The sequence below is a fragment of the Furipterus horrens genome, unplaced genomic scaffold, assembly GCF_987537825.1.
Source record: "Furipterus horrens unplaced genomic scaffold, mFurHor1.1.pri manual_scaffold_6, whole genome shotgun sequence".
Lineage (NCBI taxonomy): Eukaryota > Metazoa > Chordata > Mammalia > Chiroptera > Furipteridae > Furipterus > Furipterus horrens.
Window position 1 is genome coordinate 87,719,804 of NW_028327176.1, and position 23,940 is coordinate 87,743,743.

Sequence of the window (23,940 nt, forward strand, 5' to 3'; positions counted from 1 at the left end):
TTTGGTTAATCTAAAGGTGAGAGATATCATTTTCCCAGATGTCCTGATTAGGCCTCTTACATCCCTCAAAGGTTACCAGCTAATACAAGAACGTGGTGAAAATGTGAAGGCAGGAGTGGAAGGAAGTCTTCCTAAATCCCCAGGTTCCCCGGACCCACAGTGATCTTGAGTCAACCCAACGCACAGACAACAGTATCTTTTATGGATTGCAGTCGATGCTTCCCAATTTACAATTTACCTGACAATCTCAAACGTTTCACTGTTTTAGGTGACATCTAAAGTGGCGTGGAGAGCACAGCTCTTCCAGAGGGTGAGAGACCTGTGCAGCTCGGCTCGCCTTGGAGTGCAAAGGCTGACTGACTCTGGGCTGCTCTCCCACCTGCTCCAAGTGAGGCGAAGCCCTGATGGAGTGAGGGAGGGAGGCCACCAGCAGGGGAGCGGACAGCCGGCCACCTTCCATGGTCCTGGGGAAAGAGGTCCCATCCCAGCAGGGCTCACAAGAAACGCCTGCCGCCTCCACTGCATGTGTGACTTGCATAGCCTCGGGTCTGACCTCTTTATCTCCAAGAGTAAGAACCAGAAAGACATTTGTGCTGTTCAGTCACTACTGAATAATCTTCTTGCCCTGGAACTGCGAACTTAACTGTCCTGCCCCTTTTTTTGGGTAAGAATGTGGGTTATTTTCTAAAATGCAGATGGGACCAGGCATGAAGCTATGTCAATTATAGCTAACCCTCCTTTCTCTTAAAGCAAAAATTCATCCCACTGTGATGATTTCTCCAGGTATTTCTTCTAATTCTAAATGTACTCTCAACTAAGACAGGCTTACAGAACACTTCAGAAATATTAAAAATTACAGTTGTGGCAAAAATCACATTGTGATTATTAAATCCTTTCTGTAAACTAAAAAAATGTGGCTCAGACTAAGCTGTTTTAAAAAAAGGTCAGGTGGGGAGACCAATAAAGGTGTTAATTAATACAGCACTAAGTGGAAATGGTAAATACGGAAAGTACAATGTGGGAAACACACCCAGGGTCCCACAGAAGACTGATCAATCCTCTGGTTAAAGAGGTTCAGGAGCCTCAAATGAGCACTGTATGTGGAAAAGAGAAAGGGGAAAGAGAACGAGGAAGACGGTCCTGTGTGGAACTTTTTTCTTCTAAAAACAAATGGTGACTTTTCTCTTCTAAGCAAATCTAGGAGAATTCACATGTGTTGACTCCTAATATCAAAACAGAAAATATTTTTTTGCCACGAAGGAACTTGACTATGTAGCTACACATTTACAAAACTGCTGCAAAACACTCGCAGAGAGGCCACCAGGAGTGAGGCCCTAAGTGCTGCACCTGCCACAGCAGCACTGTGTGATGTGATGCAGAAGATGGATGGAATTCCGGCCTCAGAGGGGGCGACAGTCCCACACTCTGACCCCTCCAGATGGCCTCAGCTCAGACTAAGCAGTGAGGCAGCTCTCCCCATGCAGGGCAGACGCAGCAGCAGCCACTTGTGAAAACAAAGCACAGTCAATTTATTAACATGTCCATCCTGTTATGTTTGCTATGAGAAAAATTAAGACTCCTGTTTCACGGGCTGCACTGTTCTGGAAGGCTACAGAAAATCTAACACAGCTGACTCCTGAAGATAGCGCATCTCTCGTCTCTCTCCCCCCCTCTCTCTCACACATGCACACACACAGAGTCCTGTTCAAAAAGATGGCATGACCTCACTTGTGTTTCCCCAATGCCTGCAACTTATAAACTAAAAAAATTTTTTCATTTAAAAATCCATTGCTATCTATCTCTATCCTGGTAATGGTAGACTCTGATGGATACTCCAGTGATAACCAGAACCAAGAAGATGCAAATTCACTGTGAGAAAGAGACTTGATATCTGCCCTAAACACAGAAACCTGTTTCTGTCAAGCCTAAATAAGGTGAGCACTTGTAAAACTAATGGCAAATCTATGTCAATAAAAGTATTTTGCAAGTAGGATAATTTTTGTGCTTTGTTTCATTTCTCCTCACTTTCTCTGGGGTGATACAAAGTTAGCTGCAAGCACAGGTCTAAGTAATCTATCACAAAAGGGCTGCGACTACACATTAGTAAAGGCAGCCATGGTGTTTATGGTGCCAGGGAGGGAAAAGCACCAATCCTTGCTCATCCGAATCCCAGTGCAACAGAAAGCTTCACTAGCTGGACAAAGCCTCCTTTTGTTAGTCAAGAAAGCATCAGCAAAATCTCTCCAGTTAACTGCGTTAATAGGATCCATTCATGTTACGGAAAAGTACTTCTTGGCACAGTTCACTTTCCTGACCCAAAGACACCAACAACAATTCAAACTGGACTTGGTCGGGTAGTATATTGTTTCAGCAGCCCAGTAAAGACATCTTCAGATCATTAAAAGGTGCACATTTACTATTAACACTGCAGTTCCCTTTCCAGGAGTACTGACTGTTTTCTTGCAAAGCACTTTCAATCCACATAATAAAGGTAGAATGTATTCGGGAGAATGTGCTTTTGGGATTCCATTTAGTGCTTAGTTGATCTTATTTTATTTCCCTCCATATGTATTTGAACAGAACCTTAGATGCTCTAAATCAGGCAACAGCAGCACTGTGTGTTTTTAAGTAGGACATGTGAACAGTGAGTTGGCATTTTAGACTCAAATCCCATGGCGCTGTTTCTATTCAATGGGACCCTAACTTGGGGACAGAATTCCTTTCCCAGAGGCAGGATGGTGCACTAAGGAAACTACCAGCACTGCCTCTGGTTCTGTGTTTAAGACTGGGAGAGAAGATGCAACAAGAGTACAGCAAAATTTAAATTCACCAATTGATGTGCCCCCCAAATGCTGAAAACTAAATGACAAAAGCCAAGCTGATATATACATTCTTCTAGTGGGAGGGAAGAGCAAAAGCTTTTCAAAATTTGAGTATTTATTAGAATTTTTAAATAATGATGACTACAATTCTACTTTCACATCTTGGCTGTTTTGACAAAGGAGAAGCCACTAAGAATATAGTGACAAGCTCCTGTCCCAAGCCAGGGACTGGTTACTCTACCCAACTCCCGCCTCCCGCCCACCCCCCGATTTGAAGACGCTTACTTCCCAACTAAACAACACAAGTGGCAAATGAAGCCAGCATGAGACCTGTATCAACATCCAACAGGACAGTCTGCAGTGAGCCAATGCATTACGTAGCTGTTCTAGTAAATGATACGTAGCTGTTCTAGTAAATGATTAAGCATTCTGCCATATTGCTTCTCGCAGAAGATGGGCCTTTCACACCCCAGTGGACGACACAATATTTCTGAGCATGCTCACGGTAGCACTTACAAGTACTGTAACATTAGAAAGACAAACAAACACTTGGATTTTCCTCCTGGTACTTTTCAGGAACTTAACATGGTTAACCCCCGATGGGGACAGGACTGCACAGCTGCACTGCGGAGGGCAGTTGGCCACTTCAGCGCACAAAGACAACATCCAGCTCGGCAAGCTGTAAGGCATGTATGCACAAGGAGAGAGGCCACTGTCGGCTGTAAGTAGCGTTACAGAAAAAGCCCCAAACCAACAGGATAAGAACAGTGCTTGATGCTCCAGGTTTTTAGGAAGTAATCCCAAGAACCCAGTTTAAATCCCTATTGTCAACATGTAGGTAATAATTCAATTTCTATCACTGTTTCTCCAATGTGAACTGAGGCTGTTTGCTCCTGGCTTGGTACTAAAAAAGAAAATGGGTTTCTTCCTGGATCTTTCTTGGCATGGAAACACAGCTGCGAGAAGGCAGGCCACGAGTCCGGGACGCTGTGATGGTGGCTGCACTCTTCCCATCCCCACACGACTGTGGTCATGACTGGGGAAGAGCAAGGACAGGGAGCTGATCTAGCCACTAGCAACAAAAGAAAAGCATAACTTGTGAGGCTCTCTGTTTCAGAAACGCCTTGACTTTAAAAAGCAAAACAAAATAAAACCTTGAAAAATTTAAAGTAAATTCCTCTTCTAAAAGTCATTTATTTACATATTATATGTCCAGTATATAATGTGTAGATAAATGTATCCTGCAGTGAAAGGGACCAACCTACTGGACTGAATATCACATTATAGAACAAATTCTGAAAGATTTCATCTCATATTGGTACCTTTTAATTAAAAAAAAAAAAAAAAACATTAAAAATCAAAGAAAGAAGTCTGGCCAGGACTAGAATGAGACAGACAGGAATCCTTCAGAATCCAAGGTAGAGGAAGGCTGTTTGCTTCTTTTCAGAGACTGTAGGGGTGTGAACAGGTAGGGACAGATCATGCACAAAAGTACTTACAAATTGCATCCCTCCCTCAATAAAAGAGAAGAAAAGCCCCATCACTTAACACCAAAAAGGAATACTTTCAGTGAATGCTGTCTCTGCGGCCATCATGCCTTATTTGAGAGAGCGGGCCTGTGAGGAGAGGTGAGGGGAGCAAGGGTGAGAGGGAAGGTCTGCACTTCAGTCTAGTTTCCACTTTCCGTCCTCTTCCAGGTCTTCAGTCATCTGATGCCCGACGTGGAGCTCTGAGCAGAAACCGAGTAGCTGGTGGCCACGACCGGAGTGCCGTTGTTGGCGGAATAGCCTTGCCTCAATGTCTCAAAATATGATGCCTGCACCGGCTTGTGGTGCTGCAGCGTTTTGACGGCATCTTCTACCTTAAACCACTCCCTCTTCCTTCCTGTGGGGGCGCACAGAACAGGAAATAAGGACACCGGGGACTCGACGGAAGGGTTCTAATCTTCTAACTTCTGAGAAAATGTAGAAGGAAACATGAAAGTAACGGTTGTCAACATTTTAAAAACATATGTTATAAATACATTTTACTTATTTTCTTATAAGAGTAAAGCAAGCACACTTTATACGCTTCAAATACTGCAGAAATGCCTAAGGCAGAAAATAGGTAAGAAATCTGAAAACTGAAGAGCGGGCAGTAATCGCCTGACAGCTGGCAGCTTCCCCGGCGCTCCGGGGCCTTGGGCCCTTCCTCGCTTGTCCAGAGCCTGAAGCCCAGCCAGAATCCCCCTCTCCTGAGCATCACATTTCTAGACCTACGAGGATGGCTTGCTTATAACCAGTTACTTATTTAAAAAGATTTATATCAGTGATATATCTACATAATAGAAAATACTACTTAAAAAAATCTCAACACGATCACTATTAACTTTTCAGTCTATTTTCTTTTTTAAACGTGTGTTGGGTGCCACTGACTTGGCTGTGTCCACACTGTCCTGTCTTCCGTCTTCAACAGCCCACTCAGCTCCTGCAGACTGAGGCCTAATGGCTTCCTTTATCGAGTCAATCCATCTCCTCTTTTGTCTTCCTCTTAATGCGTGTTTGTAAGTCTTTTATTTTTTCTTTTATAATAAAAGATCATCGCTTAAAATTGGGAAATCAGAGGAAAGTATAATATAATTACCTATAATCTTATAAACCAGAAATGACCACTCTCAGTACCTTAGTGCATTTGGTCTTCTTTCATCATATTTCAAAAAGGCACTGATCTGAACAATTGTAACTGGATTATGCTTTAAGAGGCTCCAGATCCTGAAAGGCTCTGATAAAGTGTTATGGGTGAGAACATGGATGCTGACACTAATATGCTGAGCTCCAGTCACATCACTGGCTCTAATGAGCTGTGCAGCTTTGGGCAAGTTAGTGAGTCTCTCTGTGCCCTACTTTCCTCATCTATAACAGAGAGATAATAAATAGTACCTGTCTCACAAGTCTGTTGAGATGACTGATACGTACAGTGTTTGAACAATACCTGGCACATGGTATGTGCTGTAAGTTTGCTTTTTAAGATTATTATTATTTCTTTTTTACTTCACAGTGCTTCTTAAGCATTCTTCTGTGTTATAAAAAATATAACACTTAATGGCTATGTATTACATCATAACATCTAGCATGGATGTGCTGTCATTTATTTAACCATTTCCCTATCACTAAACATCAATATCCTATGATTTTAATTATTATAAATACTACTACAATTTTAAAAACCTTTATCTGTTTGTTCTTTTTTTTTTTTTTTTTTAACATCTCAGAGAAAAACCCCTAGAAATGAGATTATAAGAATAAAACATTTGAACTCTTAAGGGCTCATGATACCTAGTGCTGAATCGCTTTCCAAGACGGGCATACCAACCCCACCCCGTGTGTGTGTGGAGTGCTAGTCTCACGCACCCCAGCCAGCACCATTACCTTTTCTCGATCACTGCCAGTTCTTTAGGTGAAAACCAGTGTCTCATTTTTGTTTTCATTTCAAATTACTATACCCTGCTGTTTTCATTCACCAACACTTCTTTGTAAGCACTTTTATACATGTGTTTAACAGCTATCTAACATTCCATCAAATGAAAATATCTTAAATCATTTATCAGTCACTGAGTTGCACAGTTGAGACCAAATTTTTTAACTGAAAAAGGCTCATATGAAGGAAGGCTCATAACCTTATTCCCCATATTTTAGATGACCTCATCAGGGTCAATTCTCAGAGGTGGGAGTATAAGTGAAAGGCTATAGAGCGATGATACCTTAAAAATTCACACACAAGTGTGTGACTCCCACCCAGCAGAGGGCTCCGAGGACAGGGCCACGCCACACGCCTCCCCATCTCCCTTTGAGGCCCCAGCATCATCTGTCAAGAGTCTATTTTTAATACTGCCCCCTCCCCCCACTGAAGTCCTTTACTTGAGCACATTGCATCTTACCAGACACAAGCCATTAAAAGCTGGAGGGCTATGAAATGCCCAAATCAGCAGTGAAGGGCCTGATGGCAAAGCACACGATAATAAAGGGAGAGGTTTTGGCACGTGGTTTATTTGTTTGCCAATTTAAACAGAAATTAAATTAATATTACACTTCTCTAGAAAATATTTTTGTTCAGAGGTAAAAGATTAAACCATGGACCAACCATTAAATCACTTCAATATTCAATTCAAAAAATGTACATCCAATAGTGATCTAACAGATCAAAAGAAACAGCTCTTTAGAAGAAAGCTAGGTGACCTGAAGGGTAACGTGCATAGAACTGGAAACGACTCCCATTGCTCTGCATCTACGAAACGACTCTGGAGAGGGGCTCACGTCACCAAACCCACAGTTGTCTCCGACAGTAAGCATAAGCATCATAAGGAACAGCCAAGGTCCTGCTTTCACCCTGGGTTCTGTGGCCAGCAGTGGGCCTGGACATCATGGAGGAGGATCCAATCTGATTGTAGAAACATTTCCTATTTTTTATGGGCCGTGTTTCTATTTGTTGACCATGTACCCAACCTCAGCTTTCTTTTAAACATTTCAAAATACTAACTTTCACAAGTTCAAAAACGGACATGCTTGTTTTATTAAACATATCCTCCTATTATTTCTCTTCGGGTCAGGTTCTTGCTTCTAGTTCTGAGTATGACCTGTGCTGTGGCAAGGGCCGGCTGTGGGGACTCTTTGGAGGCCATCTGGAATGACTTACCAATGTTAACTGAGTCTTCCCAGTCGTCCAACACCTCTGTGACAATGAGCACATAGACATATGTTCTGTGCTTCCTCTCCTGGTTCTGAGGGCAAAGAGGGGAGGACAGAAGAGTTATTTCTTACAGAGCTGAGATGACTGAGTGAAGCGCTCTCTCACACATATATACAGAAAGCTTAGACATAGGATTGCTTTTACTTTTTACCGTCCTAGAGTTACACATGAAATAGCACCAGATGCCCTATGTGAACATGCCACACTTGCATTTCAGAGTGAGCTCTTCGCCTGGGTTTCTAAAGCCAAGGCTTTATTCTCTCTTTTCCTACGTGCAACTTCATGGAAATGCTGTGAGCAGGAAGTTCATGACTCTAAAGAAAAAGGCACCAAGTAAATTTAACTGGCTGGGTACCAGAAAGAGAAGAGACTGGAGGGGTGGGGCCTCATCAATGCAAGCCAGCCAACTACCTCCCACATACTCCTACTAAACTGGCTCATCTTTATTCCCAACTTCTCACTTCCCTCCACCTTCCTCCAAATCTCTACCCCAGTGAATTTTCTTGTTTCTCCTCTATATACTTATCTACCCCTCTTCATGTCTTAGAGGAGGAAAGGAAGAGAGGTGGAGATGTAATAAGTCGTCGTCGGCAGCCATCCGTCTCGAGAGACGATGGTGTAGCTTCTTAAGAGTCTATCTGCACCGCCGAGAATGGTTGTGCAGTCCGACTCGGGAGTGACACGGTATCTGTCTCCTCCCGTGTTGAATCAACATCTTGCGATGACGCTGGAGTGTCCTCTCCAGTGAAGCTGAAGCTACAGAGCCTGGGCAGGGTGATATGGAGGGTCTGCTGTTGCCCATGCAGCAGACCCCCCCTCTCTTCGCAGCTGAAGGATCCAAGGGAAAGACAGAGTCAATACAGCTTGGCTTCAGGTGCGCCGCAGGAGTTGCCGGTGTTGACTACAACGTCAAACCGCCTTAGGGACTCCGGCTCCGGATTTTCTGTCGGGGTTTACTCCCTTAGCCTTTCCCCTGAAGAGGTATGCCGCAAGGCAGGGGAGGTTTTTTGGAATCAGAGTTTTCCTTCTCTGATGTGCCCTGACTGGAAGATCGAACCAGCGACACTTAGCTCGCAGGCCGACGCTCAATCCACTGAGCCAAACCAGCCAGGGTTGATGTAATAAGTAATACTTACAAATAATATACTGGTTGTTTGGAAGAGACAAAGACTGCAAAGGACTAAATATTTATGTCCCCCACCCCCAACCAAATCCATATGCTGAAATCCTAATTCCCACCATGGCTGGTATAGCTCAGTGGATTGAGGGCCGGCCTGCGAACAAAAGGGCTGCTGGTTCAATTCCCAGTCAGGACACATGCCTGGGATGTGGGCGAGGTCCCCAGTTGGGGCCACATGAGAGGCAATCACACATTTCTTTTTTCTGCATATTTTATTGATTATGTTTATACAGTTGTCTTTTCCCTTTGCTCCCCTCTGCCCATTTACTGCCTTCCCTCCAGCAGTCCCACCCTCCTTAGTTCATGTCCATGGGTCATGCATATAAGTTCTTTGGCTTCATCCTTTCCTATATTATCCTTAACTTCCCCCTGTCTATTTTGTACCAGCCGATTATGCTTCTTGATCCCTGAACCATTTCTCCATTTCTCCCCCTTCCCCCTCCCAGCTGATAACCCTCCAAATGATTGCCATACCTATGATTCTGTTCCTATTCTGATTGTTTGCTTAGCTGAATTTTGTTTTTATTTTCTAGATTCAGTTGTTGATAGTTGTGAGTTTGTTGTCATTTTAATGTTCATAGTTTTGATCCTCTTTTTCTTAAGTAAGTCCCTTTCACATTTCATGCAATAATGGCTTGGTGATGATGAACTCTTTTAGCTTTACCTTGTCTGGGAAGCACTTCACCTGCCCTTCTATTCTAAATGATAGCTTTGCTGGAATAGAGTAATCCTGGTTGTAGGTCCGTGCTTTTCATTACATTGAATACTTCTTGCCAGTCTCTTCTTGTCTACAAAGTTTCTTTTGAGAAAACAACTGATAGTCTTATAGGAACCCCTTTGTAGGTAACTCTCTACTTTTCTCTTGCTGCTTCTAAGATTCTCTCTTTATCTTCACCTTTGGCATTTTAATGATGATGTGTATTGGTGTGGTCCTCTTCTAGTCTAGCTTGTTTGGAACTCTCCGTGCTTCCTGGGCTTGCATGTCTATTTCTTTCGCCAAATTTGGGAAGTTTTCCTTCATTATTTTTTCACATAAGCTTTCCATTTCTTGCTCTTCCTCTTCTCCTTCTGGCACCCCTATGATTTGGATGTTGGCATGTTTAAAGTTGTCCCAGAAGTTCCTAAGCTTCGCCTCATTTTTCTCAATTCCTGTTTCCTCATGCTGTACCAGTTGACTGTTTTTCTCTTCCTCATGATCCAAATCATTGATTTGAAACCTGGTTTCCTCCCTTCACCATTGGTTTTGTGCGGATTTTCCTTCGTTTCATTTAGCAGAGCCTTTACTTCTTACCTTATGCGTTTGCCATACTTAAGCACATCTGTCAAGCCTGTGAGCATCTTTAACACCAGTGTTTTGAACTGTACATCTGTTTGGTTGGCTATCTCCTTGTTGCTTAGTTCTCCCACTGAAACCTTGATCCATTTCCTCTTATCTCGACAGGCTCCCTTGTTTGTATGCCTCAGTGTGTTAGGTAGAGCTGTCATACCTGTTACGCTGTAAGGGGCAGAGCCTTAGGTATTCATCAGTACAGGGCGATCTGTTCACCATGCTGTGGTGCTGTATGTGGGGGAGGAGTTTGAGAGGGAACAATGCCGCTTGCTCAGCACTTGTCCCTTTTCCAGCCACTTCTTCCACTTCCGTATGGGACTGGTGCCTCTCTAGCTGTTGCCCTCGCTGTTGTTCCCAGAGTGGATGGGTTTTGGGATGTTCTAGGTCTGCAAGGGCCCTTTAAACAAGCGGATTCTGCTGAAAGACCGGCAGTTTCTTCCTCTACCCCAGCCCCCACTGGTGTTCAGTCAGAAGCAACGAGGTTCTATTTTCCCTGGCACTAGAACCATAGCTACGTGGTCTGGTCTGGGGCTGGGAGCGCTCTCCAGGTGTCCCTATCAGCTTTTTAAAACGTGTGACTGTGCTTTCCGCTGGCCTGCCACTGCCATACCACTTCCTCTCCACCCCAGCTCCATCCCTCCTGACTGTTTGGAAGAGTATTTCCTCTTTGTATCTTTGTTTGTTGGACTTCAGGCAGCTCAGTTTTCTGGAACTTCTGGTTGTCTCTAATTTTGAGATCATTGTATTCCCTCTTAGTTGTGGAGGGAGATGCAGCATGTCTATCTAGGCCTCCATCTTGGCCAGAAGTCCTGAATCCATCATCATCAGGCAACTACACATTGATGTTTCTCCCTCCCTTCCCTTATATCTTAAAAAAAAAGAAAAAGAAAAAAAGAAAAAAGAAATCCAAATTCCCAATGTGATGGCATTAGGAGGTGGGGCCTCTTAGGGTGATTAAGTTAGGAAGGCTGCCCTCATGAGTAAAATTAGTGCCCTCACAACAGAGACCTAGAAAGCAATCTTTCCTTTTCTACCATGTGAGGACACAGAGAGAAACAGCTGTCAATGAACCAGAAAGCAGGTCCTCAACCAGACACTGAATCTGCTGGTGCCTTGATCTTGAACTTCTAGCCTCTAGAACTGTGAAAAATCTATTTCTATTACACAGGGGAACAATTTTTAACATAATTCCTGTTGAGTTAGATTTTTCAGCTGTTTTAGACTTAAATAGGCATGCTGATTTCAAAACTGCAGTTAGTTTTCTTCTACCACATCAAGACTTTTCTGTACAGCTTATCTTAATGCAATCACTCTAGGCTGGATAGAGCCTGGATCAAGGGAAGCATTATCGCTCTCCTACTGGCTGAGAGCAAACCTTCCTCAAGTGGGGAGGGGTGGGGGATGACCTTGGAGACCAGTGACAGGTTCGTACTTGTCTAGGCTATTCAGTTACACATGAGACAGTGTGGCGAGAGGTTGTGTGCCAGTCTATATAGTGAATTGTATTTTGAAATGTAGTCTGAGTTCCTGTCTGTATACAAGGAGTTAGCAGAATTTATTTATGTATTTACATACATACTTATTTCCTTTCCTTCAGATCATGTCTGCCTCTGCTATTTCTTGTCATAGGTGCCTAAACGGCCTTGATTCATTTTGTTCTATCTGTGGCAGTTTCACCGTTCCCAGTCATAGGACAAACATCAGCACATTTGTCAGGCAAGCCTATTTTGCATATTTTAAAGTAAAACTTGGTGATCAAGATAAGTCTTGGGCCCCTCACAAGGTGTGCAAGCAGTGTGTCAAGAGTTTACAGATGTGGACGAAGGGAACACATGATAAATTGCCATTTGGTATATCTATGGTTTGGCAAGAGCCCAGAGATCATTCAAGTGACTGTTCCTTTTGTAGAGTGAAAACATCAGGATATAATAAGAAAAATAAATGTAAACCAGAATATCCTAGTCTACCATCAGCTATACGCCCAGTGCCTCATTCAGCTGAAATCCTAGTGCCAGTTTTCATTGAACTACTCTCTTTCGAAAAACAGGAGTATGGTGAAAAACTAAGTGACAGCAACGATGAAGATTTTGAAATTGAAGATGACTCAGTTCTTAAGGACTGAGATCAGCATGAGTTGAATGATTTGGCACGAGATTTGGGACTATCCAAAAAGGTTTCAGAACTCCTAGCATCAAGACTGCATGAGAAAAACTTGCTTGAAAGAGGAGCGAAGGCATCCTACTTTCAATCAAGAGAAAGTGCATTTCTGCAGTACTTTTGAAGTAACGGTGGCTTTGTGTATTGCCATAACATACATGGTTTAATGGAGGAATTGGGAATTCCAATCTAGAACGCAACTGAATGGCGACTGTTCATCGATAGCTCAAAGAGGACCTTGAAGTGTGTCCTCCTCCACAATGGCAATTTATTTGGTGCAGTCCCAATTGGCCATTCAGTTTGTTTCTGTGAAGAATATGAAGACATAAAGAGAGTCACTGATCTGTTACAATATCACAAGCACAACTGGATCATCTGTGTTGACCTTAAAATGGTCTGTTTCCTTCTTGGTCAGCAACACGGATACACCAGGTATCCCTGTTTTCTGTGTATGTGGGACAGCAGAGCTCGTGAGAAGCATTGGGTGGAGTTGAATTGGTCTCCAAGATCTGACCTCAAACCTGGTGATCCAAACATTGTACATGAGCCACTTGTTAAGAGAAAGAACATTCTATTCCCACCTCTGCACATAAAACTGGGTCTCATGAAGCAATTTGTGAAAGCTTTGCCAACTGAAGGACACTGTTTCAAGTATCTCATTTTCCCATTTCCTAGCCTGTTGTTTGAAAAGATAAAATACCTTAATATGTATGTTTGGTAGCAGAACTTTACTACTTGTAAACAATTTGACTTACAGTAACAATATATAGCCTTTATATGAATAAAATAACTCTAAATAAACAGTATAGTCAGGTAATTTTTTTCTTTATTTTCCTTTGTATGTACATTTTGTATGATTTTTGGGACAAAAGGAGGGTATCCTGTACCTCAAAAAGTTGACGTGGTAGAGAAAAACTGGATCATTTTTGGATTCAGATGCCAAAAGTTAGTCAAAAACAAGTTTCAGATTTAACTCAACAAAAATTGTGTTCCACAGTGTTATTTATAAGCCACCCAGTTGTGATTATTTTGTTACAGTATCTTGAATGGGCTAAGTCAAAGATACATGTAGTTATAAATACAATATTGGATGTGCAAAGATTTGAACAGACTTACCTCAAAAATTCCAACTAATCTTCCCAATGTCCCTTTTACTCCAGCCTGAAAAGTGGGAAAAAAAAAATTAACACACTGATAGTTTATATTGTTGTCTCATTCTGAATGTTCTGAGCAGTTTGTAAAATAGAAATGAAAAACAAGAAGACACATGCCCTCACTGGTGTGGCTCAGTGGATTGAGTTCTGGCCTGTGAATAGAAAGGTCACCAGTTCGATTCCTGGTAAGGGCACATGCCTGGGTTTTGGACCAGGTCCCTAGTTGGGGGTAGGTGCAAGAGGCAACCAATCGAAGTTCTTTCCCTCTCTTTCTCCCTTCCTTCCTGTCTCTCTAGAAATAAATAAAATCTTTAAAATTAAATTAAAAATAAAGAAAAACAAGAGGACACGGTGGTGGTGGTGGCGGGGCACACGAGTGTTGCCTGTGTGCCACTGAGAAGATCGGGGTGTGCACTGGGGAGGGAGAATTCCTCTCACTCCTCCCAGGCTCTTTCCCCACTGCAAAGCAGGTCAAGCAGAGCATATAATCAAGGCCATGAATTACTTCACTCATTTATTCATTCATGCGACAAATATACACTGAATGCCTGACTGGAGCCAGATCCCACTGTAGGTATCAGAAATGTAGTGATGAATAGGCAAGAACAAAAGATCCGTAAGAGCAAGACCCTTACCTGACTTGTTCTTAGCTGTCTATGTACAGTATGCCCAGAGCAGAGCTCAGCGAAACTAAGTCAACAAAAACATAAATCTGGCCATTCTGTCAGTGACAGGTATTGACAGAGATGTACAGAACAATGTAAGGGACAGTGACCAGAAGAGTGATAATTTCATACAGTGGTTAGGCATTTGAGTATATACTCTATATCCCCCATTAGCCCTTTGTAATTTTTTTTTAGATTTGTGTCTTTCTGATGTATTGGCAATTAATTTTTTAGTCTATTCCAATTTACTGATTTTCTTTTAAACTCTATCCAGGCTAGAGTTATCCCAGTCTGCAATCCAGCCATGTGTCCTGACCAGGAATTAAACCAGCGACCTTTTGGTTCTCAGGCCAGAAATCAATCCACTGAGCCACACCAGCCAGGGCTGCTTAGTTTGTTTTTTTAGATTCAATTGTTGACAGTTATATATTTATTGGCATTTTAATGTTCAGTTTTTTATTTTTTTAAGATTTTATTTATTTTTTAGAGGGTGGGTAAGGAAGGGAGCGAAACATCAACGTGCAAGAGAAACATTGATCGGTTGCCTCTTGCATGCCCCACTTGAAACCTGGCCCACAAGCCAGGCATGTGCCCTGACCAGGAATCGAACTGGCAACATTGCAGGTCACAAGGTGGTGCTCAACCCACTGACCCACATCAGCCAAGGCTAATGTTAATAGTTTTGATCTTTTTCTTCAATAACTTCCTTTTTATCATTTCATATAGTAATGGTTTGGTAATGAACTCTTTTAGCATTACCTTGCCTTGGAAGCACTTTATCTGCCCTTCCATTCTAAATGATAGCTGTGCTGGATAGAGTAATCGAGGTTGTAGGTCCTTGCTTTTCATCACTTTGAATACTTCTTTCCAGTACCTTCTTACCTACAAAGTTTCTCTTGAGAAATCAGCTTACAGTCTTATGGAATTTCTTTCTAGGTAATTGTCTGCTTTTCAGATTACCTTTATCCTTAACCTTTGGCATTTTAAGTATGATGCGTCTTGGTGTGGGCGTCTTTAAGCCTTTTTTTTTTTTTTTAACAATTTTATTTATCTCTTTTTAGAGAGAGGGGAAGGGAGGGACAAAGAGAGGGAGAGAGACACCAATGTGTGGTCGCCTATCACATGCCCCCAACTGGGAATCTGGCCTGCAACCTAGGCATGTGCCCTGACTGGAAATCTAACCAGCGACCCTTTGGTTTGCAGGCCAGTGCTCAATCCGCTGATCCACACCAGCCAGGGCTGCATTTATATTGTTTGGGACTCTCTGTGCTTCATGGACTTCTAGGTCTATTTCCTTCACCAAATTAGGGAAGTTTTCTATTATTTTTTCAAATAGGTTTCTGATTTCTTGCTCTTCTTTTTCTCCTGACACCTGTATGATGCTAATGTTGTCACTTGAAGTTGTCCCAGAGGCTGCTTACACTGTCCTCGATTTTTAGGATTCTTATTTTCTTCTTGCTGTACTAAATGTATACTTTTTTCTTTTTTTCTAAATCATTGATTTGATTCTCAGCTTCTTCCACTCTACTGTTTATTTTCTGTAAATACCTGATGTACACTCCCATCCAAGTACTAACTAGGTCTGAACCTTCTTAATTTCCCAGATCCAGGGCATTCAGGGCAGTATGGCATTACACTGACCCCTTCCGTTCCTAGCAGAGACAGATATAAAATACAAAATACAAAAGCTAAACAGACATATCCTGGCTCAAAAGCAAGATGGACACTACTCCCATACATCAGAAACAGAGTGGCATGGCAAAGCTGCAGCCTGCCTGGACCCCTCAGAGTCAGAGGGACCCAGTGTCTAACGGAAAGGACACCACTGGGCCTAGGTAGGAGAGGACACAGATGCAGTGCACAATAAAGGATGGAGCTAAGCCACTGTCTGACACCATTGCTCTATCTGCAGTATTCACCATATCACCAGGGAGCAGGAGCTTACACTGTCACTTTAAGACCTGGCTCTGGAGACCCTGGTAAATCCACCTCACAAGTAAGCCCTTCACTACTTGGAACATGAATATACTTTAGATTCAATGAATTTTGCAGCATGGCCAGACAACTTAAATATGTTCAGATGATCAAGAAGTGAATGAAGGAGTAACTTCTATTTTAAAAGGACAAACTATGGAAATAAAGGTGTACATAATGGAAACAGATATGTAAACAACAGGTAGAAAAGAAAACCATCAAATAAAAAACAGACTAGAGCCCTGGCTGGTGTGGCTCAGTGGATTGAGTGTGGTCCTGCAAACTGAAAGATCACTGGTTCAATTCCCAGTCAGAGCACATGCCTGGGTTGCGGACCAGGCCCCCAGTTGGGGCCGCGCAAGAGGCAACCACACTGATGTTTCTCTCCCTCTCTTTTTCCCTTCCTTCCCCTCTTTCTAAAAATAAACAAAGTCTTAAAAAAAAGAAAAAACTAAGCAAACAAGAGGAACAGAAACAGAATTATAGATACAGAGAATATTGGGATGGTGGCCAGTGGGGAGGGGTCTGGTGGAATGAGGGAAAAGGTGAAGGAATTAATAAGTACAAATTGGTAGTTAAAGAATAGGCAGGGGAATGTTAAGAGCAAATATAGAAAATGGAGTTGCCAAAGAACTTATATGTATGACCCATGGACATGAACAAATGAGAGGGATCGCCAGAGGGAGTGGGGGTGCTGGGTGGAGGGGGTAAAGGGGGAGAAACTGAGACAATAGTAATAGTATAATCAATAAAAAAAATTTTTTTAATTGGAAGTTTAGAAAATGATCTTCAAATTTTAAGGGCACAAATCAGCTTCACATTATAACAACTTAGTATGATTTAAAACTTTTGTTTAATAATAATTTCTGCATTCAATACCAACATATAACCTGGCTTTATTCTGTGTTGGATGCAGACGGGACAAATATAAAGGCATTTTCCTTTATGAAATAGATATAATCTTTTAATGTCTAGTGTAATTCAAGTAATGCTGCCATCTGAACATTGATATTTCAGGGATATTCATTTTCACTTTTCATTAATCTTTAAGTTATAGAAACTAACAATATTTTGTCTCTTTTGTTTCTTTCAAATTTTATATTAACACTTAGGAGTCTAACTTTCATCTCTCAGCTCTCTCTCAAATGCTGCTACAAGCAATTGGACAGTTATTTTTATCTCTCACATGTAGGTTAGGGTAGGTATCAGGGTCACATCTGACAGATACTTGGCTCAGATATTGGGGATAAGATATGATTCAGGGTATATGTAAGGTGGTCCAGTCAGGGTGCTGGTATGAATGCGTTTTTCTCAAAATTATTTGAAAACAGTTATAATTTCAATCTATATGTCAAAAACCCTTAATCCAGAGAAGAGAGACTTTATTTAAAAGTCCATTTTAGCTAGTAGTAAGAAATCCAAATAAATTATCTACTGGCCTTTATTAATCAACCATATATAGGTGAATGCTTCCTTGAACTTCAAAGTATACAATATGAATTCTAGCACTTCAAGTTTACTTAACAAAAATAATCTGAGCAACTGCCTACTTTTTAAAAAGAAAAAATTTCCAATGTCTTTTTTCCTTTTAGGGTGTTTTACTGAGATTGGAAGTGTTAATCTGCAAAAAGCGGGACCAATCGGGGAAACTTCCCCATTTTTCCCTCTAGTAGCACCTCCCCCTGCCCCCCCTGCAGTGTGTATGTGAAACTCCGGCAGATGTACTTTCGTGGAAGGGCCATTGAGCCTGCTGCTAAAATGATCTGCCACTGCAAAGAACCCTTGTTTTGTTGTTTTGTATGAATGGGTACGAAGTGAGCCATCACCCCTGAAACCAACTTTTCATTCTAAGGTAGACATTTTGGCAGGAACTGATAGTTGTCTGGCCCACAGGCATTCCCCCTTCCGAAGCCTTGCTCTACGGGCTTCGGATTCTGTCAGGTGAGAGCTAGGGCACACTTGGAGTGGCACAGGAAATTCTGCTTCCCTCTGTAGTGATGGGTTCAGGGGTGCTGCAAGTGACCCAGTTCTGGATAAATGGCTCCTGAGACAATGTCTCTCAGGGGCTTCTGGGAAAAAGATTTCCCACCATGATAAAAAGCACTGCACAAAAAGAAACCCTACACCTCTTGCTTGTCATGTGGGGACCTGAAACTTGGAGCTGCTACAGTCATCTTGTGATCATAAAGGGAAGGCCAAGAGAATCCATGAGAAGCTAAACCAAATCCTGACACTGCCAAGCTGCTGAAGAAATGCGATAATGGCCAACCTCTATCCTCTTACATGAGAAAATTAACTGGTGCTGTTGAAGTCACATTTAGTCAGGTATTCTGGTACTTGGATCAGAAAGCTTCCTGCTACTTCTCTTGATTTAAAAGGTAACTCTGTGAGAAGATTGGTTATCCCAACAAAAATTCTGCATATTCAAGTGAGCTCTAGTATAAAAGTTTCCTTTATTAAAGTAATACGCCCAGACCCAAAAAGAGCTCAGGGGAGCAACTCCAATCCAAGTATCCATACGAGGAAACCTACAAACAAAAACAATGATCTTCAAAGCACATAACGTTCCATTTATTTAAGTCCAGTGAAATCCCTTCCCGGGTTTGTTTTTTAAATGAAATATTTCAAACATTAAAAAGTAAAGAAAATAGCTCCGAGGGGTGTGGTTCAGTGAGTTGGGTATTGTCCCACAAACTGAAGGGTTGCTGGTTCAATTCCTGGTCAGGACACATGCCTGGGTTGTGGGCCAGGTCCCCGGCTGGCAGTGTGTGAAAGGCAACTTCCCCCCTCTCTAAAAATACATAAATAAAAATTTTAAAACATTTTTTTAAGAAAGTAAAGAAAATAATAAACATCCAGGTCACCACAAGCCAGCTTTGTCAAATAGTAATGTATCATTTTGTCTTTTTTTTTTTTTTTAAGAAATAAAATTATTGGTACAACTGAAGCCCCTTCTGCCAAAGGTAACTACTCGCATAAATTTGGTGTTTATCACACTCTTGCATGTTTTTATACTTTTACAACTTAGGTATACATTCACTATTAACGGTATGTATTATTTTCTGCATGTTTTTGTACTCAATTTAAAAAAAAATCATACCTTCTGCAACTTTTGTAAATACCATGTTTCCGAGTTTTAGCTATATTGATACATGCAGTTCTAATTATTTCATTTTAATTGTTGGACAGTAATCTATTTTAAATATTTCCCACAATTTACTAATCATTTAGTTGTTGGTAGACATTTAGTTTTGCTATTATTTAAGAAACACAACCAAACCACAAAAACTCCCTTGAAGATATTATTTACCATGTGTGGGAGTTTCATATCTTTGCTAAAAGTCAAATTTCTGAATCACAGGGTAAAAATACCTCCAATTTCCCCACATATTAACTTGCTCCCCACAGCAGATCAATTGCAGAGATGGCTGCAATTCGCTACCTCCCCCTGTATCTACATCCTTTGAAATGTAATTTTACAGGTCTTCCTATCAATAGAATCTATTTACCCACTCCTGTACTAGGCTGTCCTTGCACCTTGCTTTGGCCAACAGAATGCAGAAAGATGGTGTACCAGATCCAAGCCCAGGCCTCAAGAGGCCTTAGTTTCCACTTTTCCTCTTGGAACTCTGCCAATGCCCTGTAAGCTAGTCTCCTAAAGGATGGAACATCTGTCTTAGCTGAGGATATTACAAAGTAGCCTGCAGACAGCTAACCTCCAAACCATGAAAGGGCCTAAAATCAGCAGAGCTTCCTACCTGACCCAGAACTGGCTGCAGACAGCTGAGTCCAGCTGATGCAGAAGTTGACTCATGGGCCTGTGAGCAAATCATCAATACTTAATATTTTAAGCCACCAAGTTTTAGGATAGTTTGTTATATAACAATAACTGATATATTCTCCAAGTACATAGGCAGTATACAAGTTTTCATCACTCTTCCTCTTTAGTATTTAATATTTGTTGTCAGTCTTTTTATTTCAGGTCATTATAATGAGTGTAAAATTATACTGCATTATTTTTATACTGAAATTGTGTACTTTTTCTTACGTTTAATGAACATTTAGATTTCTTCTTCTGGGAATTCATAATTTTATCCATTTTTCTTATTTGATTAATGATTTTAATGAGCTTAATGCCTCTATGGTAAGTACTTGCTATTAATCTGGCACTTGTCTTTTATCTTTGTTTTTGATGTCCTTTGCTAAACATGTTTTATAAGCCATTGCTGATTTTACTGATCTTTTCCTTTCGTGTGTTTAGTATCTTCTTGAGAAACATACTATTCCAGTGGCATAGTTTCCTGTATTTTTTCTAATAGTCTGAGAGTTTTATACTATGGTCCGCCAAAATAAATTTGGTCCCAAATAGCCAATGGTCTAGAGACTCTAGAATAGATACGCATGGATAGTATTCTGTTTTACGAATCTAGTTGTTAATTTATGTATTGATATCATATGGTTTTAACTAATAAAGCTTTATTATAATACCTAGAAAGATAATCCCCTTTTCTTTTTTTAAAAACTCTGAAACCATTTTTGTACTTTATTCTTCCACATAAATTAAAAAAATCAGCTTTTCAGATCTTCTGAGAAATACTTTGGGATGTTTCTTTTTATCACTGAATACTTTGATTAATTTGAGAACAACTCATATCCTTATACTAGTCTTCTCATCCAAGGATAGATTATACCTCTCTATTTACTTAGGTCATTTTTTACTCCTTCAAAAAGTTTTACTGTAAATATTGTGCACTTTATTAATCTCTAGTAAGTCACTTTAGTTTCAGTTTAGTTTCGTTGCTATTGTGAATGGTACATGTATCTTGAAGTTACATATTTTCTAATTTATTACTGCTGGTGTCAAGAAACACTATACTGGTTTCTAAATGCTCTTGCTAGTTTTATTAGCTTCTGTTGTGGTCCTTAGGTTTTCTAAGTTAATAATCACACCATCTGCAAATAATGACCATTTTTTTCCTTTGAATTATTTTAAAGAATATTTTATTGATTATGTTGTTACAGTAGTCCCAATTTTTTCCCCTTTGCTCCCCTCCTCCCAGTACCCCCCTTTCTTCCAGCAATCCCACACCCCTTAGTTCATTTCCATGGGTCGTGTATATAAGTTCTTTGGCTTCATCCTTTCCTATATTATTCTTATCTCCCTCCTGTCTATTTTGTATCAACCAATCATGCTTCTTAGTCCCTACACCATTTCCCCATTTCTCCTCCGACCCCTCCCAGCTGATAACCCTCCAAATAATCCCCATACCTATGATTCTGTTCCTATTCTGGTTTGCTTAGCTGGATTTTGTTTTTATTTTTTAGATTCAGTTGTTGATAGTTAAGAGTTCATTGTCATTTTAATATTCATAGTTTTGATCTTCTTTTTCTTAAATAAGTCCCTTTAACATTTCATATAATAAGGCCTTGGTGATGATGAACTCCTTAAGCTTTACCTTGTCTGGGAAGCACTTTATCTGCCCTTCCATTCTAAATGATAGCTTTGCTGGATAGAGTAATCCTGGTTGTGGGTCCTTGCTTTTCATCACATTGAATACTTCTTGCCAGTCCCTTCTTGCCTGCAAAGTTTCTTTTGAGAAAACAAGTGACAGTCTTATAGGCACCCTTCGTAGGTATCTCTGCTTTCTCCTGCTGCTTTTAAGATTCTCTGTTTAGACTTACAGCCAAGATGGAGGCTTAGACTGACACGCTCTGTCTCCCTCCACAACTAAGAAGGAATACAACTACTGCAAAACCAGAAATAACCAGAAGTTCCAGGAAAAAAAAGCTACATGGAAGTCCAACGTATGAAGTTATAAATAAGTGGTGCTTGTCCGGACGGGTAGAAGGGGCAAAACCGGGGCAGAGAGGTCAAGCTGTGCTGCTGGTGGCAGCTACAGTGACAGGCGGCAGGACTGCGGTAAGCACAGACACTCGTATTTAAGGGGAGGCAAGAAGCGCCAGGGGAGCACCCCTGGCTGCATTCCAGACCTGTCAGCTCGCGATTCCAACGCCTGTGAAGACAGACCCCCATTGCCTTGGACTGTGAGGCCCAGAGGGCGTGGGGACAGAGGAGGAGGCTCCCAGTCTCTCAGCAAAGAGTAACGGTAGGAATCCATCTTGGACCCCCGCCCCCACACAAAGCACCACAGTGTGGTGAAAAGGGTCGACCAGTAGTGATGAGTGTACAGGACTCTGCCCTCAATAGCGTAGGAGGTGTGACAGCCCCGCCCAAGAAGGAAAAATAAATGAAAATGATCAGGATGGCAGGAATCATGATTGAAATACCAATCACGCAGCTGACCGATGAACAAATAGACAATCTTTCTGAGGCTCAGTTCAGAGCTATAGTCATAAGGCAGCTTACAGAATTAACAAAAGATATTGAACAAGACAGGGAAGGAATGAAGGCTGGTCATGCTGAAATGAATGAAAACACATACGAGACAAGTGGTGAGGAAAGGAAAACTAGGGATCAAATCAACAAATCGGAACATAGGGAAGGAACAAACAGTCAACCAGTGCAGAAAGAGGAAATAAAAAGTGAGGAAAATGAGGAGAGGCTCAGAAACCTCTGGGACAGCTATAAGCGAACAAACATCCTAATTATAGGTGAAGGTGAGGAATAAGAACTAGAAATTGAAAAATTACGTGAAAAAATAATGAAGCAGAACCCGCCTAACTTGGGGAAGGAAATAGATTTACAGGTCCAGGAAGCACAGAGAATTCCAAAAAACTGGACCCAGGGAGCACCACACCAAGACACATTATCATCAAAATGTCAAAAATTAAAGATAAAGAGAGAATCTTAAAAGCAGCAAGAGAGAAGAGAAGAATCACGTACAAAGGGGTCCCAATTAGACTATCAGCTGATTTCTCAAAGGAGACTCTGCTGGCAAGAAGGGACTTGCAAGAAATATTCAAAGTAATGAAAATCAAAAACCTACAGCCATGATTACTCTCTCCAGTGAAGCTGTCATTCAGAATAGAAGGACAGAGAAAGTGCTTCCAGGACAAAGTAAAACTGAAGAAGTTTATTAGATCCAAACCACGGTTATATGAGATTTCAAGGGACTTGTTTAGAAGAAAGAAGATCAAAACTATGAACATTAAAATGAAAAGTGTATCACAACAACCAACAACAGAAGCTAGGGAATCGAAACAAAGGCAAACTAAGTAGGCAACGAGAGTGGAAAAAGAATTAAGAGGTATGGGGAACATATTGGGAGGTCAGTGGAGAGGGGAAAAGGGAGGGAGATGATGCAGGAATTAAGAAGCATGGTAGGAGGAAATGGAGTAGACAGGAAGATGTTGAGAAGAACTATGTGCACACCCAATTGGCATGGACTATGGGGGGGGGGGTTCCAAGTGAAGGGAGGGGGGGTCACTGGGTGGAAGAGAGCAGAGGGAAAAGAAATTGGGACAACTGTAACAGCATAATACAATATATTTTTTAAAAAGATTCTCTCTTTATCTTTCATCTTTGGCATTTTAACAGTATGTCTTGGTGTGGTCCTCTTTGGGTCTAGCTTGTATGGAACTCTCTTTGCTTCCTGGACTTGTATGTCTGTTTCCTTCGCCAAATTTGGGAAGTTTTCCTTCATTGTTTTTTCACATAAGCTTTCCATTTCTTGCTCTTCCGCTTCTCCTTCTGGCATCGCTATGATTCAAATGTTGGCACGTTTAAAGTTGACCCAGAGGTTCCTAAGCCTTCCCTCATTTTTTTCAATTTTTGTTTTCTCATTCTGTATTGGTTGACTGTTTATTTCTTCCTTATGTTCCAAATCACTGACTTGAACCCCCGTTTCCTTCCCTTCACTGGTTTTGTGTGAATTTTCCTTCGTTTCATTTAGCATAGCCTTCACTTCTGTCAAGCCTATGAGCATCTTTATCATCAGTGTTTTGAACTCTGCATATGTTAGGTTGGTTATCT

General features: G+C 41.3%; 1 protein-coding gene across 1 annotated transcript in view; it reads right to left on the minus strand.

Moving 5' to 3' along the window:
- Nucleotides 1-3,992: 3,992 nt before the first annotated feature.
- The window catches only part of NUDT3 (nudix hydrolase 3), a 111,505-nt gene continuing 91,557 nt past the window's right edge, over nucleotides 3,993-23,940 (minus strand). The window contains exons 3-5 of the mRNA XM_090282236.1: nucleotides 13,331-13,375; nucleotides 7,494-7,578; nucleotides 3,993-4,706 (exon numbers count right to left, since the gene is read on the minus strand). Coding sequence (XP_090138362.1) covers nucleotides 4,528-4,706; nucleotides 7,494-7,578; nucleotides 13,331-13,375 — 309 coding nt within the window. The 3' untranslated portion in view covers nucleotides 3,993-4,527. The remainder of the gene's footprint in view (nucleotides 4,707-7,493; nucleotides 7,579-13,330; nucleotides 13,376-23,940) is intronic.